The 26,616-nt window shown below is 42.9% G+C and overlaps 1 protein-coding gene across 1 annotated transcript; it reads left to right on the plus strand.

Moving 5' to 3' along the window:
- LOC109865807 (phosphoinositide 3-kinase regulatory subunit 5-like) lies at positions 1 to 26,486 on the plus strand. The gene is made up of 18 exons (XM_020454252.2): positions 1 to 261; positions 11,034 to 11,146; positions 12,002 to 12,117; positions 12,362 to 12,430; positions 12,516 to 12,654; positions 16,534 to 16,603; positions 18,592 to 18,766; positions 18,943 to 19,111; positions 19,215 to 19,283; positions 19,482 to 20,377; positions 21,944 to 22,069; positions 22,169 to 22,300; positions 22,446 to 22,539; positions 22,922 to 22,998; positions 23,130 to 23,223; positions 23,403 to 23,488; positions 24,013 to 24,128; positions 24,479 to 26,486. Exons 2-18 carry the CDS (start codon positions 11,047 to 11,049, stop codon positions 24,624 to 24,626), a joined length of 2,676 nt encoding a protein of 891 aa, XP_020309841.1. The 5' UTR covers positions 1 to 261; positions 11,034 to 11,046; the 3' UTR covers positions 24,627 to 26,486.
- The last annotated feature ends 130 nt before the right edge of the window (positions 26,487 to 26,616 follow it).

The raw sequence follows: 26,616 nt of genomic DNA on the forward strand, positions 1-26,616 counted from the left end.
TTCACTTCCTGTTTGACACAAGCCCTCTGCGTGTACAGGGACTATATCTCCACTACTACTACTACTATTGTGGCTACTGTGACTGGTGGTAGTCTACAGCTGTTGTTTCTCTGGAGCCCTACACAGCACTAGTGGCTCATCTGCGCTCCCCCTCTTCTCTCTTGTGAATGAATGGCAGTGGGATTGGTGTCATTGGACCTGAGGGGCTTTCGCACAAACTAACGCCGAAAGGCTATGGATGTTACTGGATGATAACAGCAGGTAAGCCGTGTGGAGGACTAGTGGTCTGTCTCCTAAAGGGGATCTGGTGCGTTGTCTGTGGTTGTAAGCCTGCAAGGCTATTGTCTTTTCACAATGCATGCTTTTGTGGCATAGTCGATGGTGCGCTGGGCTTCGGGCCAGAAGGTTGAGGGTTAAGGGGGAATTTGGTGGACGTGGTAGCCCCGACTGGGACTCGAACCCAGGTCCAGCAACTGCCAAGAGGTCCGAACTCACACGCGGCATCTAAATTACTGGAGCCTAAATCCAGAATAATAGGCAATAGAAAAGTTTCAGAAGTGCAATGTCTGGACAATTTGTAAAGTACTGAAGCGTCTGACTCTAGACTCAGACATTCAAAATTAAATTATATTCAAATTAAGACATTTGACCTTGGATATGAGTTAGTATTGTCAGTTGTCTTCATCTGTGGATTATGCCTTATTATTGCAAATCTCTAGTTGCCATTGTGACCACAACTGCAAATGGAGAAAATACTGGTTCCATACATCTGAGAAGGGAACATTTTGTGTTTGCACTAATCCTGGGAGTAGACTCGCCAATCGAATAAACCTAACCAATGCCCAAGTGTCATATCATTTCCTCAATGCTTGTGTTTCCGAGTTTGTGGCTGGCGGTTGGTCCAGGGGTGTAAGAAAAGGGTATTATGGGGCTGCCGAGTGGCGCAGCGGTCTAAGGCACTGCATCTCAGTGCTAGAGGCATCACTACAGACCCTGGTTCGATTCCAGACTGTACCGGCCGTGATAGGGCGGCGCACAATTAGCCCAGCGTCATCCAGGTTAGAGTTTGGCCGGGGTAGGCCGTCATTGTAAATAAGAATTTGTTCTTAACTGACTTGCCTAGTTAAACAAAATAAATAAATCGTAATAAGGATAGTTAACATTTCTGGTGATAGTGATAGTTAATAAAGTTCTGGTGATGGGGTATTCTGGTTAGTTGAGGTCATTATCCATTAAACTGATAGCTATTTTACTTGCAAATTCCACAAATGGATCAATTAAAATGTGACTGACTATCAGAAACAACACCGATAAACCCAACTGGGTTTATTAAACTGTTTATGAGTTTGTGGTAGATTATGTTAAAGTGATGGGAAAGGCTAAGGGGCTGTCAAAATAATGTCATTGACACACAAGGAAGTAAACTTGCAGACCCCCCCACCAAGCAGCATTTTGGTGGCTTATTTTTAGACACCCTGTGATTGTACTGTCATTATTCTAATACACAATGAGGAAGTTGATGAATAAGCATGTGTTGGTTGCATGGATACAGTATGCATGCAAACGATTTTTATATATACAGTGGGGAGAACACGTATTTGATACACTGCCGATTTTGCAGGTTTTCCTACTTACAAAGCATGCAGAGGTCTGTAATTTTGTCATAGGTACACTTCAACTGAGAGACGGAATCTAAAAAAACAATCCAGAAAATCACATTGTATGATTTTTAAGTATAATTTGCATTTTATTGCATGACATAATTATTTGATACATCAGAAAAGCAGAACTTAATATTTGGTACAGAAACCTTTGTTTGCAATTACAGAGATCATACGATACATGGCCCCATCCATCCTCCCCTCAATACGGTGCAGTCGTCCTGTCCCCTTTGTAGAAAAGCATCCCCAAAGAATGATGTTTCCACCTCCCCATGCTTCACGGTTGGGATGGTGTTCTTGCGGTTGTACTCATCCTTCTTCTTCCTCCAAACACGGCGAGTGGAGTTGAGACAAAAATAGAGCTTTTTGGTCTAATCAGACCACATGACCTTCTCCCATTCCTCCTCTGGATCATCCAGATGGTCATTGGCAAACTTCAGATGGGCCTGGACATGTGCTGGCTTGAGCAGGGGGACCTTGCGTGCACTGCAGGATTTTAATCCATGACGGCGTAGTGTGTTACTAATGGTTTTCTTTGAGACTGTGGTCCCAGCTCTCTTCATTGACTAGGTCCTGCCGTGTAGTTCTGGGCTGATCCCTCACCTTCCTCATGATCATTGATGCCCCACGAGGTGAAATCTTGCATAGAGCCCCAGACCGAGGGTGATTGACTGTCATCTTGAACTTCTTCCATTTTCTAATAATTGCACCAACAGTTGTTGCCTTCTCACCAAGCTGCTTGCCTATTGTCCTGTAGCCCATCCCAGCCTTGTGCAGGTCTACAATTTGATCCCTGATGTCCTTCCGTACACAGCTCTCTGGTCTTGGCCATTGTGGAGAGGTTGGAGTCTGTTTGATTGAGTGTGTGGACAGATGTCTTTTATACAGGTAACGAGTTCAAACCGGTGCAGTTAATACAGGTAATGAGTGGAGAACAGGAGGGTTTCTTAAAGAAAAACTAACAGGTCTGTGAGAGCTGGAATTCTTACTGGTTGGTAGGTGATCAAATACTTATGTCATGCAATAAAATGCAAAGTAATTACTTAAAAATCATACAATGTGATTTTCTGGATTTTTGTTTTAGATTCCGTCTCTCACAGTTGAAGTGTACCTATGATAAAAATTACAAACCTCTACTTGCTTTGTAAGTAGGAAAACCTGCAGGTTATCAAATACTTGTTCTCCCCACTGTATATCATTAAGCAGATGCTTTTATCCAAATCGACTTAGTCTAGCATGCATACATTCTTCAAACGAGTGTTCACGGGAATCGAACCTTCAATCCTGGCATTGCAAACGCCGTGATCTACCAACCAAGCCACAGAGGACCACAGTTATAATACTCTAATACCCCACCTGTCACCTACAGTATAACTGTGTTGATTTGATGCACCACTTACAGTAATCTAAAGGTTTTAGAGTGCATTCGCAAAGTATTCAGACCCCTTGACGTTTTCCACATTTTGTTACTTTACAGGCTAATTCTAAAGTTGATTAGTTTTTTCCCCCCTCATCAATCTCCACACCAACACGCCATAATGACAAAGCAAAACCAGGTTTATAGATTTTTGTGCAAATGTATGAAAAATAAAAAATATGAAAGTATTCAGAACCTTTACTCAGTACTTTGTTGAAGCACCTTTGGCAGCAGTAACAGCCTTGAGTCTTCTTGGGTATGACACTACACGCTTGGCATACCTGTATTTGGGGAGTTTCTCCCCTTCTTCTCTGCAGATCCTCTCAAGCTCTGTCAGGTTGGATGGGGAGAGTTGGTGCACAGCTATTTTCAGGTCTCTCCAGAGATGTTGGATCTGGTTCAAGTCCGGGCTCTGGCTGGGCCACTCAAGGACATTGAGACTTGTCCCAAAGCCACTCCTGCATTGTCTTGGCTGTGTGCTTAGGGTTGTTGTCCTGTTAGAAGGTGAACCTTTGCCCCAGTCTGAGGTCCTGAGTGCTCTGAAGCTGGTTTTTATCACAGATCTCTCTGTACTTTGCTCCACTCATCTTTCCTCGATCCTGACTAATGTCCCAGTCTCTGCCGCTGAAAAACATCCCCACTTGCTGCCACCACCATGCTTCGCCGTAGAGATGGTGCCAGGATTCCTCCAGACGTGACACTTGGCATTCAGGCCAAAGAGTTCAATCTTGGTTTCATCAGACCAGAGAACCTTGTTTCTCAAGGTCTGAGAGTCCTTTAGGTGCCTTTTGGCAAACTCCAAGCGGGCTGTCATGTGCCTTTTACTGAGGAGTGGCTTCTGTCTGGCCACTCTAACATAAAGGCCTGATTGGTGGAGTGCTGCAGAGAAAGTTGTCCTTTTGAAAAGTTCTCTCATCTCCACAGAGGAACACTGGAACTCGGTCAGAGTGTCAGGTTTTTGGTCACCTCTCTGACCAAGGCCCTCCTCCCCCGATTGCTGAGTTTGGCTGGGCGGCCAGCTCTAGGAAGAGTCTTGATGGTTCCAAACTTCTTCCATTTGAGAATGATGGAGGCCATTGTGTTCTTTGGGACCTTCAATGCTGCAGACTTTTTTTGTACCCTTCCCCAGATCTGTGTCTCGACACAATCCTGTTTCCTTCGACCTCATGGCTTGGTTTTTGCTCTGACTTGCATCTTCAATTGTGGAACCTTTTATATAAACAGGTGTGTGTCTTTCCAAATCATGTCCAATCAATTGAATTTACCACAGGTGGACTCCAAGTTGTAGGAACATCTCAAGGACGATCAATGGAAACAGGATGCACCGGAGTTAAATTCTCCTGCCTCATGCCAAAGGGTCTGAATACTTATGTCAATAAAGTATTTTTAATACAGTTGCAAAAATGTCAAAACTGTTTTTGCTCTTGTCATTATGTGGTATTGTGTGTAGATTGATGAGGGGAAAAAATGGCATTTAATCCATTTTAGATGAAGGCTGTAACAGTCTGAATACTTTCCGAGGGCACTGTAGATGGGTAAGTGGAAGTCTGTCACAGTCATGCATATTTCTGCTCGGTGTTTTGCTCAAAGATTAGTCAAAGATTGGGAAATGGCATTTAATCCATTTTAGATGAAGGCTGTAACAGTCTGAATACTTTCCGAGGGCACTGTAGATGGGTAAGTGGAAGTCTGTCACAGTCATGCATATTTCTGCTCGGTGTTTTGCTCAAAGATTAGTCAAAGATTGGGAAATGGCATTTAATCCATTTTAGATGAAGGCTGTAACAGTCTGAATACTTTCCGAGGGCACTGTAGATGGGTAAGTGGAAGTCTGTCACAGTCATGCATATTTCTGCTTGGTGTTTTGCTCAAAGATTAGTCAAAGATTGGGAAATGGCCTCTGCAGTTGGGTGTTGCAGTTTATCAAATCATTCTAGTAAGGAACTATTTAATCCATATCCCAATCATCAGTGTGGATCCACTGGTTTAAGGCAGAATGAAACAGAATACTTTATTTCAAATCTCCAAATGCACTTTCTAACAACCTGCTCTTGATGTGTAAGTGTGTTTCTGTTTTAGGTTTCAGTCTATTGAGAGCACTGAGAATATTTGTAACCCTAGCAAACTATTAACCAAAGTCATTTCTCAAACATTATTACCCAGAGCAACTATGGTTAAGTACCATGCTCAAGGGCACATCGACAGATTTTTTTTTCACTGTGTCAGCTCGGGGATTCGAACCATAAACCTTAAGGTTACTGGCTCAAAGCTCTTAACCGTTAGGCTACCTGCCGCTCTTCAGCGTATGATTGGAAGTCACCTACCTCCCTATATCTCCAAGCACTAGTGAAAGCTGCAACACCCATTTTTAGCAGACAAGATCGTTTGGTTAGCACTCACATCAAAACGCCATGCAGTACGGTCTGCACAACCTATCTTCCTGTTTACCACTTTACCAGTCTTATCTACAGAATCTATGTTTTCACAGAAGTTTCCCACATGATATACACCTCACTCACCCAGGGGTACGCTCAGGAGGCAAACGTGGAACGCGGCAGATAGAAATGTAGTGAATAGAGCTGACATGATTCCTTATTCCACATGTCGGAGAGGCATGTTTGGTTCTACATATTTTGTTGAACATATTTCTATCCAAATGTCACCTGAACACGCCCCCAGGTCTTCCACATTGCATATACTATATCTACATTGCACATTATACACAAATGCTTGGGTTAAGAGCAGTCAAATATTATACACCTTACTGATTTTCCTTATTTACATATCATGTGCTCAAGATATTCTAACTGACAGTCTAGCTATGAATGTGGATATACATAAAACAGTGTGGATGTTTGGTAGCCGTGTCTTATATCAGGCCTGGCTCGTAGTCCATAACATCCAGTGCAACAACAACAACATCATGCAATTCAGACCATATTTGCATAATTGTCCACTCCCTCTAAAAATGTATTTTTACTGGGGACGTGAGGATCAAAGTCCGTGTATAATGACACTGTTGTTCTAACTCCCATCCACCTTGTGGATCTATTGTCTCCTGTCTAAATGTGTCCTGAATCTGATCATAAAATATGTGTAGGGTGTACACTAAGGACTATAATGCGGGGGATTTTTTTTTTTTTGGGGGGGGTCCGATTTGAAAGTGTTCAGTAACTGCAGATGCGGCCGCTACAATACTTCCACCATAGAGTCTAATGAACTTTACCATCATCGATACCCTGCCACTGCATCCCACTGTACCTGGTTGGGCCTGTACGTGCAAAAGACACCCGCTGGCCGGTAGTTGCATTGAACAAAAGAGGAAGCATTTTACAGCGGAGCATTATCGTATTATTGTTCAACTTTTGTTATTTCCTAAAACCATAAGAGGCTGGTTCTCATGCAGTTGTCCAGTGGAGAGAGAGAGAGAAAGGAGGGTAAGGTGATACAGGGAGGGGGTCTCTTAGTGTTTTAAACCCAACAGAGGAAGATTGGATGGGGATATGGGACTATCAATTAAAGTACAATGAGACAACCCCCCCCCCCCACCACCACCACCTCCCTGGTCTGTGGGAGTCTATCTGAGAGGCTGATCACACCACAACAATGGACAGGCACCTGCTTCCCTTCCAGGGCTGGGAAGCTATCTTCCTGTTTGGAAGCTGTTGGAAATGTGATCAGGCTGGAAAGGAAAGACTTGGGAAGAAGGAAGAGTCTCACACTGTGTCTCAGGGTAGTGCGTTATAGAGGCAGAGAAGAGAAGGGCTAACCTGGTTGCCAGATCTGTTGCTCGTTGTCATGGCCGTAACACTGTTTTTGAGGGAAGGGTACCATAGACTCACATAGTCATTTAATATGATCTCTGTGGGGGGTACAGGCATAGTGGGAAGCTACTCTGGTTGCCAGATCTGCTTGTGCTGACTCTTCTGTTGTTCATTGTATTGGAGAGTTGGCTAAAGCATACACAGATCTGGCAACCCGGCAAGCTGAAGATCTTGTTACTGTTGACTTGAGGTTACTTGAGGGCCTTCATCATGCCGCAGCTGTGTGCAAGGGTGCTCCACCAGGGTTGAGTCACATTCAGGCTTGACCTATAAATCTGTGACAATAAGACTAAATAGTAAGGTTGTGTTCGGTCAGGCTCAATATGACTCACTTGTTGGCTTGATCGTGGCACTCAAAGTATTTTGGTTTATACGGGGACCCAAATGTTTGTGTTGATCTAACTGAACCTAATTGGATGAGGTCGGCTGTGTCATGCTAGTACCTTGGGTTGAGATCAGAGATTAGTGGAAAACCTGCAGACGCTACACTTTTAGGAAAAAAAGGGTTCCCGAAGAGTTCTCCGGCTGTCCCCATAGGATAACTATTTTTGGATCCAGGTTGAACCCTTTTTGGATCCAGGTAGAACCTATGTAGAACCCTCTGTGGAAAGGGTTCTAGATGGAACCCAAAAGGGTTCTACCAGGAACCAAAAAAGGTTCTTCAAAGTGCTCTCCCATGGGGACAGTCAACAAACCATTTTTGGGGTTCAACTTTCTTTTTTCTTTTTTTTCCCTAAGAGTGTAGCGTACTCAAATGATATGTGACGTGAAGGACAAAGGAGAGACCGGGGACATGGCACCTAGAGACAGACATGTGATTTTTAGTCAGCTTTCCTTATTAACCTCTGTTGCAACAGCAGAAAATGTGGAAGTGACCTTGTTGACGTTTGAGGACGTTCATACATCCTCTTATGAAAGCCCACAGTTTCATATCATTTCAGTAGTTGCCATGTAAACAGAATGATTCAATACCTGAATAGAATGTTGTATAGAACAGCCCGTTTTTAATCTTTGCTTATTGTTACATCGACAGTGTGGAACACATCCAACTGTCACTGATGTTTAGAAAATGTTTAACACGTTTGTTTTGTTTTACTCCACTACACATTCCTAATCCATACTTAATGCATTCACACCACTACATAAGCATTTAAATAAGTTAATCATCGACAGTCAGCCATTATATGGCAGTGGATGACTCACTCTTGAATGTCCTACTGTGTAAATGAGATCATAAGAGTTGCTTTATTATACCCAGAGTCAACATCTGACCCTAGACTGGATACAGCCATCAGAACCTATATGACTTATTAGTTCCTTCCCATTCCACCTGGCCGGTGTCCAACACAGTATAGTTCCACAATGACCGGGTGGGTCATTTACCGGTTAGTATCAAACAGTAACTTTCCTACACCTGCTGACCGTGCCGCTCGTAACACGTCTTGCCTGGTCCCAGACCTGTTTGTGTTGTCCTGCCAACTCCTATGGTCACTGTCAACTCAAACAATGGCAAGACAGCCCAAACAGATCTCGGACCAGGCTATAACACGTCTGGGGATACAATACACCTTTTAGCGTGGGCGACGGGGGGCTGAGAACTAGGCTGTATGGAAAGTGTTTATGTAACTTCTATTGTTATTGTCAGGGTTCACCATATTGTTGTTAGCGGTAGTGGTGCTGGAAAATCATGATTGAATTATTCTGACCCCCCCCCCCCTGGCCTTTGGTCACATGCTCTTCCTCTCATGGTTCCTTAGGGGCCTTAAATGGTGGGGGCGCCCCGCCGGTTAGCTTCTGGAGCCGGGGGGGTAACCCTCAATTTTTTTTTCCCCCCATCCGTCTGACTTGTGATCTCTGGCCCAGCTATGTTTGTGTGTGTGTGTGTGTGTGTGTGTGTGTGTGTGTGTGTGTGTGTGTGTGTGTGTGTGTGTGTCACAGGAGGCTGCTGAGGGAAGGATAGATCATATTAACGGCCAGAACGGAGTGAATGGAATGACATGGAAACCATGTGTTTGGTGTATTTGATACCATGCCACTGATTCCGCTCCAGCCATTACCACGAGCCCCGTTCTCCCTAATTAAGGTGTGTGTGTGTGTGTGTGTGTGCCCCCCCCAGGCTCATCTGTACACAATGCCAGTTTCCTGTCCTGTGGTCATTACTGTGAAAAGTCCCCCACAAGACCTACAAATAGGGAGACTTCTCACCGTGAGCATTTATATCATTGCCTCTCAACAGCAGCTGCATGACCCAGTTGAGAAAGCTTGGCTTGGTCTGGCCCCTGTAACATTACTTTAAAAGCTGAGTTTCCAGGACCCAAATGAAGCCTGCTCCTGGATTTGAAAGGCTTCAAATGAGGTGGTGCTTGTTTTGACTCAAAGCTGAAACATAAAAACAGACTCGTATCGCTGTATCGCCGTAAGGTCAGTGAGGAACTCTCCCAAATGCGCATCGGTTGGTCAGAATCAGCATAATTCCACTCAGAGCAGGTGTCTGGTGGTTTTTCGTTCACTGTAATTTGGTGAGATATTACCCCTAATCACCATGGCGATCACACCTCTGACCTTTTTTTTGTGCATTTGTGTGAGTCATTCATAGGCACAGATATGCAGAGCGGTGCTATCTGGCACACATTATCACTCACATGTGGGTTATAGGGGATTTCTCTGTCTCGATGGGGAGTTTTTGAGCCTGTTATTGGATACAAACACTTGTAGTTGGTGGGAGGGATTGAAGTGTCTTGTCTTATGGAAAAAACTTTTGTTTTCACTCAACAAAGGAAGCTCCACTGTCCACGTCGGGAAACCCCAACCCTGGGCTCTAACCCATGGTGAAGTTCCCCAGTGGGGCAAGAAAGGACAATACGTAGTGCGGCTGCCGCCGAGGACCGTACCGTTGGATATGTCTCTATATTGGAATCTTAGAATGTGTACAGTCAATTCATACACTCCTAGCCTGGTCCCAGATCTGTTCGTGCTCTTGCCAACTCCTCCTGCTGTTATTGTTATCAGGATAAAGGTATGGCAATGAGTGATACGAAGTTGGGCATGATGGCACAAATAGATTGGCACTCGGGCTAATACTATAGCTGCATCTATTGTGAATGTCCAGGATCCTACATTACTGTCGCGGGTCAACAACACTCCAATGTCTTTGACAGTCATTTTCACAGGCCTTTCTTGAGACATCTGCAGATTGTGTCATGACCAAAAAAAAATGTCCGGCTGTTGATCAATGTGCGGTCAACACGTTCATACAGTAGGCTACTGTACTTATCACTGTACGTTATCAAGTGGTGAGGTAGTCACATGTCACCGACGTTACTTGAAGATTGTTGTGAAAAACGATTAGACATTTTAGTTCAATTACATGATTATTAACAAATGATTACCAGTTATTATGGTAATAGACAGAAAATGAATCCGCCTCCAGTAGTTTTGAGATAATGTACATTTTATTAATGTGACTGTTATTGGATCTTATTACGTTGATGCAGAGACTGGATTACAGAAACATGAAACTCCTGTGATTGAGAGTGAAATTGCCTGTTATAAATCAACACCATTATCCTGTCATGCATAACAGGAGATTCAACACAATTACAACACGACTGAAACAAAGCCCAACCATAGATCCTAACACCTGGGTCGAAACAGGCGTGAAACAGAAACATTTTGAAGCCGAAAAAGGAGATTTTCTAAAATATACCAGTTCATGTTCTCTGTTTCAAAACATGTTCAAATCGTTTGGTTTCTACTGAACATACCCCTGTTGTGCGTCCTAACATCAGGAAGCCCAAGGTCCTATTGTCTCTATATGATTCCCAGGAACACAGATGAGGGCGATGCCTATGAAGGGCCATAGAAATGTTATAAACTATAAGAAGGGCAGGAAGAGAAAATAGAATAACTGTTTATCTCTCCATCCCCCTGAAATTCCCTCCTGTCCTGTGGCTTTTCCACGGAACTCATGAGGGCATTTTCATATGTCCCCTGCGATGTATACCAAGATGCAAAACTGGACCCGTGTTTACTTCCTTGATCTGTTGACAGTCTAATATGCTTTCACGGAAAGGGAGGGATGACTGGAGAGAGGTGTGATGTTTATCTTCTTATCCCTCTCTTCTACTGCAGGCCGTGAGAAGACATGCAGCACACGTCGTGTACTGAGGACCGGATCCAGCATGCTCTGGACCGATGTCTGGATGGGCTCAGACCCAGCCCCACGGCGCCACATCCCTGGAACGGTAAGCCTCATCTGGGCTGAGCAGGGTCAGACGTGGGCGGGTGTATTTCATCTCTTCGCTGGTGACTTCGTATTCATTCTCAGGGAATTTGATTCCCAGTGTATTTCACTTGAGACATACAGGCACTATATGGTTGTTGATATGGACAGCAGGCCTTTTCATTGTCACCGTTGCATGTAGTTCATGTCATAGTATTGTTCCAAACTGTAGGGACATTTTCTACGTGGTGTCACAGAATATCAAAAAGCCTGAGACATTTCACATTTCAAGTGTCCAGCCACATGTTAACACCTCCGCTGGAAAATCTTCCTCCGTCATCAGTCAGACCACACTGACCGTAAATTGTTCTTTCTCAACTTCTTAACACCAGAACTGTTCGTGGTGACCGGTATATCTGAAGCCCAGTAGGCCTAGTGAGTCTGTCTGTTGTTGAAAACTGTCAGTGGAGTGTAATTACGCGCTAGAGGAAGTATCAACGTTGACACTATGGCTGTGGCGGAAGTTGTGTGTGTGTGTGTGTGTGTGTGTGTGTGAGAGAGAGAGAGAGACAGAGAGAGAGACCCTGGTGACATAGACCGCAGTGTGCCTGGAAGTATGATGAGGTAGTGTGAGGGGGTAGGATCGGTTTGTGTAGCAGAGCGTAGCAACACCAACTGTGTCAGATATCATACACCTACATACACACTGTGGTTTTATACATCACATTTTCAGGAGGTACCTTGTTGCCACATACGGTGTTGAAATGACGTTATTAATTTGTTCGAAGTACAGCTGCATGTTCTATATTCATAACATGTTGCACAATGTGGCCTCTGATGTGACGTGTGTGTGTGTGTGTGTGTGTGTGGGATTCAGTCCTGATGTGCTCGGCGGGCCAGTCGATGAACCGCTGGAGTCTGGAGGAATTGGTGAAGAGAGACCCAGAGAACTTCCTCATCCTCCTGCAGCAGGTCCTCAGGAAGACCCGAGAGGTGAGGGGTCACAGGTCATTACTGAAAGGGCAGAGGCCATCATAACTCCTCTACTGCTATGATGCTGCTATGACCTAGATTCTTATGGTCACATGTCATGATGACCCCACGCCTCTACAGAATGTAGGTGGGATCTACAGTATGTGATTAGGAGCCGTATGGCACCTTGTGGTGGGAATTGAGAACTGAAACTGTGAAGTGTTGACATGTGAATGAACTTTTGGATCTCTGTATGTGTGTGCAGGTCCAGGATCAGTGTCAGTATGAGCTCGTGGCTCCCCTCGCTATCATGTTCTCCTCCACTCTGTTACAGGTAATCAATCAATCAATCAATCAATAAACCAAACACAAGAACCCCAACCTTAGTGACCTGTAACTAGGTGTTTTTCTGGTTGCAGACCCCCTTCTGTCCCCCTGCCACGGAGCTGCTGGAGGAGGCCTGTGAGGTGTTTGGCTGTTTCCTGACTTGGCCAGAGCCTTACTGTAGCGTGTGTAAAGGACTGCTCTCCACCTTACACCAGGAGCTCAAGGCCCCAGGTAAACATGGAAAGACGTAGGCCACTCTAGGTTTTCTAACTATCCATGCTTCTATGGGGTTTTTGAACTATTCATTTACTTCATTGATGATCATGATGTGGACTGTGAATTAATACGAGGTCAAAAACAGACATGTGTAAGACAGCCTTCCTTTTTTTGCAAGGCAACAAGTGCTTAGGTTGACTTCTCTCTCAATGGTCCGAGCCATAGTTGGTCAGGGGTGTAACCATTACGCCGATTCTGTTGCAAAACGTTTTGCAATAAACTGTTTACTCCAAACACAGAAAACGCAAACAAGAGTTTCTGTTGAACAAATTCAGGTGTGTCCCTCCCCGTTTCGTTCAGTTTTACTCTGGTTAATTCCGTTTGATTCTGAAACGTTAAACATTTTTTCCGTAATGAATACACCCCATGTCATGTACTGTGGCTCAGTCACCCATGATCAGTGACTGCCCCCTAGTGACACAAACAGATAAAACAGTAAGATGAAACGCACAAATACAGGGCCTTCAGAAAGTATTCACACCCCTTGACTTTTTCCACATTTTGTTGTGTTCGTCTGAATTTAAAATGGATTGAATGGAGATTTATTTTATCACTGGCCAACACACAATACCACATAACGTCAAAGTGGGATTATGTTCTTAGAAATGTTACTAATTAATAAAAAATGAAAAGCTGAAATGTCATTAAGTATTCAACCCCTTATTTATAAAAAGCCTAAATAAGTTTAGGAGTAAACATGTGCTTAACAAATCACAGAATAAGTTACATGGACAACATTGTTGTTACGCAACCTACTAAAAAAAATGAAGCCTGTACTGAATATAAATATTCAAAATCATGCATCCTGTTTGCAACAAAAAATGTGGCAAAGCAATTCACTTTTTGTCATTAATATAAATTGTTATGTTTGGGGCACATCCAATACAACACATTACCTGGGTTGGGGAGTAACGAATTACATGTAGTTACATGTAAGGGATTACAACAAACAAAAAAAACGATAACTGTAAACCATTACATTACCAGCAAAAATATTGTAATCAGAGTACAGATTACTTTTGAAAAACTAGATGGTTACTTCAAGGATTACTTTTAAATTCAGAAAGGATGTTTGCGGAAAAAAATATTTGACACACAAATTGGTATTGAAAAAAGGGGCACATTTTAAGTTTGTTCCACATGAGCGAGTCTGACCAGAAGTCCGAGACCACTATGATGACACACCAAATGTGTTTGATGGATCGTGGTAAAAGAGCAGGAATAGGCTTTTGTAGGCTACAGTCCAAGCTATGTCTTCCGATGGTGCGACTGCTGTCGGCATCCAAAGATTATCCAACTTGAATAAACGCTTGGCGGTAAGAATGACAGCAGTGGTGTAGTCTACGGGGATATCATTTATTATTGATATCTACATACAGTTGAAGTCAGAAGTTTACATACACCTTCGCTAAATACATTTAAACTCAGTTTTTCACCATTCCTGACATTTAATCAGAGTAAAAATGCACTGTTTTAGGTCAGTTAGGATCACCACTTTATTTTAAGAATGTGAAATGTCAGAATAATTGAAGAGAATGATTTATTTCAGATTTGATTTCTTTCATCACATTCCCAGTGGGTCAGAAGTTTACATACACTCAATTAGTATTTGGTAGCATTGCCTTTAAATTGTTTAACTTGGGTCAAACGTTTTGGGTAGCCTTCCACAAGCTTCCCACAGTAAGTTGGGTGAATTTTATCAGAGGCTTCTAAAGCCATGGCATTTAGCTATTTGCGCCATACGGATTGTGGTTGTTGTGGATGACTGTTCACAAGTCTAAATGTGTATTTGAACCCAATAATGGTTGAATACAAGAAATGTAAACTTCCTATCAATCATTGTTTTTGAAACCAGTGGACAGCCAGTGAAAAATGTGCTCTTGCAGTTGCATAGTGCAGATCCAAGCCTATGGAATAAAAGTGGGGCTTTTAATGCGCAATCTAATTAATGCTGATAAAAATAAATCCATAGGCCTGATGGACACATGCTCAAACTTGCACCCTTTTGATAGACTTGAAGGGGCAATCTGTAGTTGCTATATCCATTTTTGGACTTGTAAATTATATATACAACTTTGGACACCCCTACTCATTTTTATTATTTTCTACATTGTAGAATAATACTGAAGGCATCAAAACTATGAAATAACACATAAGGAATCATGTAGTAACCAAAAAAGTGTTAAACAAAATATATTTTAGATTCTTCAAAGTAGCCACCCTTTACCTTGACAGCTTTGCACACTCTTGGCAAAGCATGCCATTCCATGAGCGCAACATTTTTATTTTTCAACTCGAATAAATGAGTCCTCCATGACTACAAAATCATTAACAACAGACTAGGGCTTGCTAATAAGTCCTTAGTTTGAGCTAAGCATGACCCCAAAACTATTTGGCTAATCTATACTTCCATATTTCTCTGCGACAGAGCCTGGACTCGAACCAGGATCTCTAGTGGCACAGCTAGCTAGACTACTGCGCCACTCGGGAGGCCTAGCTATGTAAACTTTAACATGGATTTATGCTGCAATAGATGTTGTTCAATTGGTAACATACATTTTTGTCTTCTAATGTCTCTTACGGGGAAAGTAATCTAAAAGTAATGGAATGTAATCAAATGACGTTGCTGAGTTTGGATAATACATACGTTACTGATTACAATTTTGGACAGGTAACTATAACTGATTACATTTAGAAAGTAATCTACCCAACCCTGCACATTACTGAGTACCAGTCTCCATATTTTCAAGCATAGTGGTGGCTGCATCATGTTATGTGTATGCGTGTAATCGTTAAGGACTTGGGAGTTTTTCAGTATAAAAACAAAAACAGAATGGAGCTAAGAACAGGCAAATTCCTCGAGGAAAACATGTTTCAGTCTGCTTTCCAGCAGTCACTGGGAGATTAATTCACCTTTCAGCAGGACAATAACCTAAAACACAAGGCCAAATCTACACTGGAGTTGTTTACCAAGAAGACAGTGAATGTGGCTGAGTTACAGTTATGACTTAAATCTACTTGAAAATCTATGGCAAGTTCTGAAAATGGTTGTCTAGCAATGATCAACAACCAATTTGATAATAATGGGCTAATGTTTTATAATCCAGGTGTGGAAAGCTCTTAGAGACTTACCCAGAAAGACTTACAGCTGTTATTGCTGCCAAAGGTGCTTCTACAAGTATTGACTCAGAGGTGTGAATACTTATGTAAATGAGATATGTCTGTATTTCAATTTCCATACATTTGTAAAAACAATATGTTATAACTTTATCATTATGATGTATTGTGTGTAACATGGGTGAGTTTTTTAAAATATTTTAAAATAAAAAATTTTTTTACAATTCAGATCAATTTTGAATTTGGCTGTAACACTGCTATATGTGGAATAAGTCAAGGGGTAGGAATACTTGAAGGCACTGCAGATATAACATTCATACGATTGTATGAACCTGATCACCTCAAATTGTTCAAGTTAGGTAAACCTGTCTGCGCAAACATGTGCCAGTGATAATGGAGAAGTGCTTGACAGTTCTGTGGTAGCCTGTTCTTTGAAAGCGGATGTGTGATATTTCAATTCACAAAAGGGGAAAAAAGCAGAACTATAACAACCTGTCAACTACCTGGAAGAGGATAATGACAGATAAGATAAAATAATACCGCTGAAATCTGAGAAAGTCACGTCAGGTACAGGCCAATGAATGAATGAATGAGCTTGCAGTGGTGTGAATGGGGATCACTATTTTGTGATGTTGTGAGGTGAAAATATATAATTGTGTGCAGTACAATACTTTAGTCAAGAACAATCAACTTATTCAGCGTGTGTTCACTTCACAGGCATTTCCTATCACAGACTGGTGAGAGAAGAGCAAGGCCTGGCCACTTCAAAACATCGCTCAAAAACAATGTAGGTTGTCAACAGTTTAACGGCTATATTTTACTACTTATTATTATGAATGATTGTGCAATCTTGTCATGCACACGTAAACCACGCGTCTGGAACTCCTCTTCAGATATTGGTTCTCCCCACCCCTTCCCTGCCCAATATATCACTCCTTCCTTTTCACTCTCGTGTTGGTTTTTCTTCTGTTAGCGTTCCCCTTGTTCTGTTTCTGTGTAACTGCATGTGTATTTACAGTTGAAGTTGGAAGTTTACATAAACTAGTTTTGATGACTCCAACCTAAGTGTTTCAACCACTCCACAAATTTCTTGTTAACAAACTATAGTTTTGGCAAGTTGGTTAAGTCATTTTTCCAACAATTGTTTACAAACAGTTTATTTCACATATAATTCACTGTATCACATTTCCAGTGGGTCAGAAGCTTACATACACTAAGTTGACTGTGCCTTTAAATAGCTTGGTAAATTCCAGAACATTATGTCATGGCTTTAGAAGCTTCTGATAGGCTAATTGACATAATTTGAGTCAATTGGAGGTGTACCTGTGGATGTATTTCAAGGCCTACCTTCAAACTCAGTGCCTCTTTGCTTGACATCATGGGAAAATCAAAAGAAATCAGCCAAGACCTCAGAAAAAAAATTGTAGACCACCACAGGTCTGGTTCTTCCTTGGGAGCAATTTCCAAATGCCTGAAGGTACCACGTTTATCTGTACAAACAATAGTACGCAAGTATACACACCATAGGACCAAGCAGCCATCATACCGCTCAGGAAGGAGACGTGTTCTGTTTCCTAGAGATGAACGTACTTTGGTGCGAAAAGTGCAACTCAATCAACAGCAAAGGACCTTGTGAAGATGCTGGAGGAAACGGGTGCAAAAGTATCTATATCCACAGTAAAAGGAGTCCTATATCGACATAACCTGAAAGGCCGCTCAGCAAGGAGGAAGCCACATCTCCAAAACTGCAATAAAAATGCCAGACTACGGTTTGACACTGCACATGGGGACAAAGATCGTACTTGTTGGAGAAATGTCCTCTGGTTTGATGAAACAAAAATAGAACTGTTTGGCCATAATGACCATCGTTATGTTTGGAGGAAAAGCTTGCAAGCTGAAGAACATCATCCCAACCTTGAAGCACGGGGGTGGCAGCATCATGTTTTGGGGGTGCTTTTCTGCAGGAGGGACTGGTGCACTTCACAAAATAGATGGCATGAGGAAGGAAAATGATGTGGATATATTGAAGCAACATCTCAAGACATCAGCCAGGAAGTTAAAGCTTGGTCACAAATGGGTCTTCCAAATGGACAATGACCCCAAGCACACTTCCAAAGTTGTGGCAAAATGGCTTAAGGACAACAAAGTCAATGTATTGGAGTGGCCATCACAAAGCCCTGACCTCAACCCTATAGAAAAGTTGTGGGCAGAACTGAAAACGTGTGTGTGCGAGCAAGGCGGCCTACTGACTCAGTTATACCAGCTTTGTCAGGAGGAATGAGCCAACATTCACCCAACTTATTGTGGGAAGCTTGTGGAAGGCTACCTGAAACGTTTGACCCAAATTAAACAATTTAAAGGCAATGCTACCAAATACTAATTGAGTGTATGTGAACTTCTGACCCACTGGGATTGTGATGAAAGAAATAAAAGCTGAAATAAATCATTCTCTCTACAATTTATTATTACATTTCACATTCTTAAAATAAAGTGGTGATCCTAACTGACCTAAGACAGGGAATTTTTACTAGGATTAAATGTCAGGAATTGTGAAAAACTGAGTTTAAATGTATTTGGCTGAGGTGTATGTGAACTTCCGACTTCCACTGTATATACACGTCTTTTTATGTGTGCCGAGAGACAAAGGCATTTGTATCTTCCTGTTCTACAATTCATGTAACGAGGAATAATAATATTGACTCGTTTTTAGAGTGCAGACCTCTATCACCCCTGTGTTTTCCACCAGGTCAACCCTATGTCATCTCATCCCTATAGGACGGTTCTGTTGATGAACCCTAGTGAGGTGCCTCCTGAGTTCCTGTCTGTAGCAGACCAACTGAGTAGTATCCAACGGTCTCAGAGAGAGACATACGTCAACCTGGTCAAACATGCCTACCAGGCTACCCTGGGCACCAAGTACCCCCTGGCCAGCATCCACAAAGCCCTGCAGGTACTGGACGATGCAATATACCACTGGAACGCTGTACAGATACCGATAGAAATATAGATTTTGTTAGTCTTGATGGCTGTGTAATCTGTTTTAGTTTTCCATCATAGTCAAAATCAATGTTTAGTAGTTTGTTAGTACCCATCTTCTGTACAGTAACACAACATGACTCTCCACAGGTCAAGAGTCTAGAGGAGCTGGCGGAGATCTTCTCCATGGTAACCGACGTCCTGGAGACGGCCGCTGCCATGGACGACCCAGCGAAAGGCCGTGATCATGTGACCCAGGGCCTGGAGGGGCTGAGGGAGAGGATAGGCGTCCCAGCGTCCAATGGCAGGAAGTCTGACGGTGAGAGGGCGGAGCCTAACCAGTGTATTGATTTGTCAAAATGAAGCTAATGCGAACAATTTCCATACAGTATGTGTAAATGTTGTATTTATTCTGTTTTTAGGAATGTTGCAAACTCTACCACTGCCCACAGCCAAGTGCTACATGTTTCACTGGGACAAGGACAACTTTGGTAAAGGACTTTGGTCTTCACTCTCTCATGAAATGGCTTGTCATGGATCCCCTTGAGTCTGGTTCCTCTCTAGGTTTCTCCTAGCTAGGTTGACTTTCCTTTCTGTTTGATGGTTTCAACTTGGATTGTGATAAATTCATTTGTATACTGTGCTTTACAGTACATGCAACTGATGGACTGTGTCTTTGTGATTTTCAGATATCCTCAACACCATCCTGGAGAACGAGCATGACCTAACCGGCTTCCAGACCTCCAGTGGTCAGGGTGACGGCGAAGATGAGGAGGAGGAGGAGGAGGAGGAGGAAGAAGGGGCAGAGTTCGACCTGGAGGAGGAAGAGGGAGAGAAGGAAGAAGGAGAGGAGGAGTTTGTCTCCGCCATGTCTATGTACAACTGCTGCAGTGTGGACCACCGAGCCTCTACCTTCTCCACCGTCTCCTCACTCTCCACTGCCTCTAAAGACTCCATGTACTCCACCTTGTCCTTGGCCTCCGGATCCTACGCCCCCTCCGTTCTCTCAGTCACTTCCGGCATCGACAGCGACTTCTACGAAGACACCGAGGACGCCACCTCCAGCCCCTCCCCTTTGGAACGGAGCCCATCATCCGGCAAGTCAACCAAAGCTTCGGCTCGTCTGAGCCAGCACTTCTCCCGTTTCTTCAAGACAAAGACGCAGTCCCTGACCAGAGCCAAGAGCCTCGGCAGCCCAGATGCTAAGGACTTGGTCGCGGTTCGTTCAAAGCGCTCCAACTCTCTCCCGCAGCAGGTGCACCTAGTCAGCCCAGACTCTTTGTTCCAGACCCCCTGTACCCCCCAGGCCCTCAAGCACGTGTGCTTCCGCCGGAGGCCTATCCTGAGCAGTGATGAGGAGGGTAACTGTAATTCCACTACCCTGAGGGTGGTAGTATTCGGGGCTGATCACGTGGCGGGCAAGGTGGCGAGAGCCTATAGTAACCTACGCCAGAGAGAGAACGCTTGCCCGAGCCTCAGCAGAGCCTTCCGGCTGCAGTTCTTCTTTGTGCCCGTGAAGAGGGATGGTGTTGTGAGGTGCCCTAGCCCCGGAGGCCAGTCGGCTAGCCCACGGAGAGGAAGTACAGTGAGTACAACTGTTATAGTGTAGTGGCTCTTTTTAAGTGGCTCTATCAGATTTGTTTTATTTCACCTTTATTTCACCAGGAAGGGCTCATTGAGATTTGAAATCTCTTTTTCAAGAGCGTCCTGGTCAAGATAGGCAGCACCAAATCATTACACAATTACAGACAGACAACATGAAAAACTACAAGTAATCTAGTAAAGGCCATAGAATTCAACAAAATCATAAAACAGCAAATTAAAAACATTGACAGGTCAGGGAATCGGCCTCAAAATCCTTCGTCAGTGATTTAAAAACACCAATCGGGACAAGTTCTTCCAGCATAAAAATATTTTGTAAGGCGTTCCAAGCCGATGGCGCAGAGTACATAAAAGCCCTTTTGCCAAATTCTGTTAATTTGGAACAGTTAGCAGGATAAAGTCCTGCGAACGAAGAGAGTACCCACCACATTTCTGAACAATAAAAATGCCCAAATAAAATGGTAGTAAACCCAAAATGGCTTTGTAAATAAATGTATACCAGTGACTGAGCCTACGAGTGACTAGAGAAGGCCAGTCAACCCTGGAATATAAAGTGCAGTGGTGCGTAAGGGTTTTGCAGTTTAAAATAAATCTCAAAGTGCCATGGTAAAGGGTGTCGATTGATCTCAAACACTAAGCGGAAGCATACATCAACTATCCCCATAGTCTAGTAAAGGCATAAATATAGCTGATACTAGCCTCCTTCTGTTTAGTTTTGTCAGTATTGAGGATAAGCTTCAGTTGACACAAGGTATGTTGAACAGTATAAAAAACAGTTTGCAAGTTCTGGAAAGCTTTTGTGATAGACGAGGCACAACAAGTAACAGTATCATCAGCATAAAAGCGAAGTTGCACAATTTTGTCTAAATTATTTATATAAATAGTGAATAAGAGGGGACCAAGTACAGAGCCCTGGGGCACACCATTACAGACAGACAATTTAACAGACATGAGCCCATCAACTTGAGTGCACTATCAGACAGATAGTTAGCAAACCATGCAACTGCATGCTCCGAAAGACCTACACTCAACAATCTCTGTCTCAGTATAGCATGATCAAATGTATCAAAAGCCTTAGAGGGATCAATAAAAAGTGAGTCACAGTGCTGTTTTTTGTCAAGGGCTTCAGTGACGTCATTAGTTAGGTTAATAGTATAGTGGCTGTTTTGAAGTGGCCCTGTCAGAGTTTGGGTCAATTCTATTTCAATTCAAGTCAATTGGGGAGATGATTGAAATTGGATATATAATATTTGTTTTTTCAATTTATAAATTGAACTTCAATTCACTTCCTGATGAGGTTGACCCAAACCATGTTACAGTTTCTGGTGCACCATAAGAAACATCATCTCTAAAGCTTAACGTCAATTCTAGATAATGGGTTGATAGCTGTTTAGGAGACTGTTTCCCTCAGGACCAAGTTTGGTAAACCCTGCGATAGAGCAGCGGCATTAAATTCAGCATGAGTCGTCAGGCAATGTTCCTGTGGCCATACAATACTATTACTACTCTGCAGCTAAAATGAAGAGAGACTGACGTATTGTTCTTTTAGGAGCTCAACAATCTGGGCACAGAAGACAGCACTAACGACATAGCCCGTTTCATTGGTATGCTGGACCCCTGGTACGAACGCAACACCTTGAGCCTGCTCAGTCTACCAGCCAGTGTGGTGTGTCAGGTAAGACCACACTTTGTGTGACATATCAAATGATGAACATGATTGAAGAATGGATGTGTTGTCTCACACTCAGTCAATGGTGTTCCCTGTGTCTTGCAGCAAACCTCTAAGATAGAGTCCGATTTGTATGATAGTTCCTATGAGGATCGTCTGCCCATCCTGGCTGACCTGGTGTTGTACTACTGTCGCCATGCCGCCAGGCCTGCACTGATGCAGCTCTACCAAGCTGAGGTGAGGCCTGGATTCTCTTTTCTGTCCTTTTTCTCTGTCCTGCTCTCTCTTTCACTCTCACACACACACACACTGCACATCTCCTATACTCAACCTCCATGTTATAAATGTGTGTGTTGAGTGTTTGATGTCCTTGGGGTTGTAGATGATGTTAGCTGGAGGCGAGAGGAGGACAGAGGTTTTCATTCACTCCCTAGAGCTGGGCCACACCGCGGGTACACGAGCCATCAAGGCTATGGGTACGTACATCTGCCTCAGCACCGTCTCTTAGCAACCTGCCCATAATAAACAATAGGCAGGTAAGATTTTCCAAACAGAAAATATGCGTCTTGACTTCAGCCGGGAGTCCGAGGTCTGGATGGATTATGGCTGAGGGAACATCTGCTGTTTCAATCTATGATTCAGAAACTCAGTTTGTCTCGTTGTTCCATGTCGTTTCTTCCATGTTACATGACAATCTCTTCCACCGCTTTTTGTTTCTTAAAAAACGAAGTTACACTAAATGTATAAATCATCATTTTTCATATTCACCATCATCAATGATTGATTATTCATCTTCAGCACCATTTTCAGCTCTATGGCTGTATCCTAATAGGGAAGCTCTGTTTGTCCGTTTTGTAGGTGCAGCGAGCAAGAGGTTTGGGATCGATGGCGACCGGGAGGCAGTCCCTCTGATGTTAGAGGTGGTTTACAACAGGGTAAGATGGTGTTCAGCAGCTCTTCATCCCACTAGGAACATACTGACCGTGTCAACTGCATAAAGAATCAGCGTTGTCTGATGCATTTCTGATGTATCGCTCTCTCTCTCTCCTTCTTTTTCCTCTCTCAGGTGGTCATCAGTGGGAGAAGTCAATGGACGAAGAAAGACAAAGTTTGCACCTCCATCAACCTGACCAAAGCCTGCAAGAATCCAGAGGAACTAGGTGATATAACTACAGCAATACAACGAACTACAGTAATATAATGTTCTGGGTTCATTCATGAGTTGGACATTTTTGGACTCACGCATGTTATGGAGCAGCCAAATCAGTTGTAGGTTTGAAAGTTTGTTTCGTCAACGCAGACATCCTGTTTTGATCCCTACCTTCCCCCACGGTTTCAGATTCAAAGATGGAGTGCTTGCAGTTGACAATGACAGAAGTACTGAAAAGGCAGAACTCAAACAAATCTAAGAAAGGCTACAATCAGGTGAGCAGGATGTTGTCAGATCGAGTCGGTGCGGTTAGACGGCATACATCAACAACTTCACGTAAACCACAGTGCTCTATAGGGACTCCATAAGTGGAGCAACATCTCTCGTATCCCGAGAATGAGCTTCTTTCTAGATCAACCCGATAGGAAACCCGATGTACACTTTCACAGACACGTCTCAGTTTCTACCTTAACAGAGCACGACTTTCACTTGACTTTTTTTGTTGTTGTGGTTGTTGTCCAACCCTTTTCCTGTTCACTTGATCTTACGTTAATATGACACACTGCATCCTGTAGCTCAGACAAATACAGCATTAATGCCACTAATAATTATTTTCTATATGTCATTAGGGCTGGTTTCACAAACACAGATTAATCCTAGTCCTAAACGCTTTCACTGGAGATTGTCCTTTGATCGTGTTTTTGATCCAGGACTCTGCTTAGTCTGTGTGTGGAAAAGCCACCCTTGGAGTCCCAAAATATACTTGTTATGCTTCTAATGGTCAGTTTCTACTTGACAGCAACTGAGCGTTACTGAGGTGAAGGTGGACAAGGTGCAGGTCAGTGGGACTGGTAACACCACCTTCGCTGTGTGTCTGGACCAGGATGAGAAGAAGATCTTCCAGGGTGTCACCAGGTACAGGCACACACACACACACAGTCAGTCTTGTATAACTAACCTTGTGGGGACACACAATTCAGTCCCATTCAAAATCCTATTTTCCCTAACCCCTAAACCTAACCTGTACCCTAAACCTCCAAATCTTAAAACTAACCCTTAACCTAATCCTAACCCTAAACCCCCTAGAAATAGCATTTGACCTTTTGGGGTCCAACAAAATGTCCCCAGTTGGTCACATTTTTGTTGGTTTACTATTCTTAGTTAAACACATCCACACAGTCCCCACAAGTAAAGTTAAACATGCACACGTACAGACACACACTATCTGACCACAGTGTCTCTTTCCCTTCCTCCTCCTCTCCCAGGTGTGAGGTGTCTGTATGCTACAAGCCTGACAGCTCTACAGACTGGAGGTTAGGCCAGGGCCTGTCCGCCCAGATCCAGCCTCTCCACCCCACCTTCTGCTCACTCCTCTGCCTGCCCATAGCCACCTTCAGTGGGGCACAGCCCTGAGAGTGGAAGACCAGCCTTAAACATATATACTTGACTCTATTTCTGACTATTTTGTAGACAGCTGGTAACAGAGGGGAAGACTAGAAAGTGTAGGTGAAAAGCCTGGAGTCTGTGGACCAGACTAAAATGAATGGATGAGACTCTTTTTGGAGCCAAGGGACAGTATGGCTGCTGGATGGTTCAGCGAACCATCCTCCTGTGATGACTAACGTTGCCTGAGACCTACAGACTTCCGTTGGGCTAACAGTCTTGTGACGTTCAGGAGACCCGGGTTCAATACCCAGTTGCTGAAATGGACACTGGATTATGTAAATGATGTACATTTGTATACTATATATTTCTTCCCTCAAAATAACTTCATCATTACACTGTAGCTACACTAGCATTGGTGCAAGTCCTGTCTTCCGGCACTGCAATGAGCAACGGTTTCCTGAAAGGGGACATTTCTGAAATATCACAGTGACTTCTTTAGACCAGCAGGGGAGTCTATTGTGTTCACTTTCCCACACGAGAGTAACGTATGTCAGGATAATGAGGTAGGAAAAACAGCCTTTCTCAGGACTCCACAGACTCATCCAATACCAGTTATGTTCAATGTTGTTTTTACATTTGAATGTATATATTTCACATTGTATTAAATAATCCCATTTTTGACATTCCATTGTACATAGTATAAGATGTATCATACTAAGTAGCACCCTGTAATGTTTACTTGACACTGTATTTGACATAAGAAATATATTTTTTATTTAGCTGATACTGATGACCGCAGAGACGACATCGATATTCCAGGGTAGATTGACATGGTGTCATAGACCAGTCTATGGTGCTACAGAATATACTCATCCAGTCCTTTTGTTAATCAGTTGTCTAATTTATTGTTGTCTACAGCTTTGCACTGCAGAAAACAACATATAGCAGCATATCAAAATATCAATCATATAGCAGAATAAAATGCACAGTAAAATTGCTGAAAGGTTGAGGTTGGTATTTTAGAAATCTTTGTGTTAAACATGGGTAGGGCTCTGGGTTTATCCTGACTGTGACCTAACCAGTTTCCCTATGTTATCAGGAAAACACAACAGATTAATAGATTGCACATGTACACCGAGTCTACAAAACATTAACAACACATTCCTAATATTGAGTTACACCCTCTTTCGCCCTCACAAACGGCCTCAGTTCATCAGGGCATGGACTCTACAAAGTGTCGAAAGCCCTTCCACAGGAACACTGGCCCATGTTGACTCCGATGCTTCCCACAGTTGTGTCAAGTTGGCTGAATGTCTTTTGGGTGGTGGACCATTATTGATACACACTGGAAACTATTGAGTGTGAAAAACCCAGTAGCGTTGCAGTTCTTGAAACATGCAAACTGGCACCTTCTATCTTACCCTGTTCAAAGGCACTTAAATATTTTGTCTTGCCCATCGCCTGAATGGCACACACACACACACAACAAATCCTTCTTTAACCTGTCTCCTTAAGTGACATCAATAACTGATCATAGCTTTCACCTTTCACCACATGCTCTGAATACAACAAGTGTAGACCTTACCGTGAAATGCTTACAAGCCCTTAATTAACCAACAGTGCAGTCTACAGTATGTCATGGAAAAAGCAGCTATTTCTAATGTTTTGTACATTCAGTGTATATTGCTATATAGCTAACTTCAATAAACAGAAATGAAAGGTACTGTACATGTAACAACATATAACAAAATAGTGTTGTCTGGCACTTCTGTTCTCTCCATATGGTACCAATTTTAATGTTAGTCTTTATTTTGTCTTATCAATGTTCTATAAATTGTTTGTATTATATGAGAAATCCTACAAGAAATAAATAATGATGAAAGAAGATCAAACGAGAGGCTACATTAAAAAAAAACTTGTTTCTCTGGGTGTCTTTGAACATAAAGTAAGTAACAGTAGGCTGACTTAAACAGAATATCAACAGTGTTAAAAATCGATTCGAAGATGAGAAATCTCA

This window comes from Oncorhynchus kisutch, linkage group LG20, assembly GCF_002021735.2.
Source record: "Oncorhynchus kisutch isolate 150728-3 linkage group LG20, Okis_V2, whole genome shotgun sequence".
In the NCBI taxonomy this organism is placed as follows: Eukaryota; Metazoa; Chordata; class Actinopteri; order Salmoniformes; family Salmonidae; genus Oncorhynchus; species Oncorhynchus kisutch.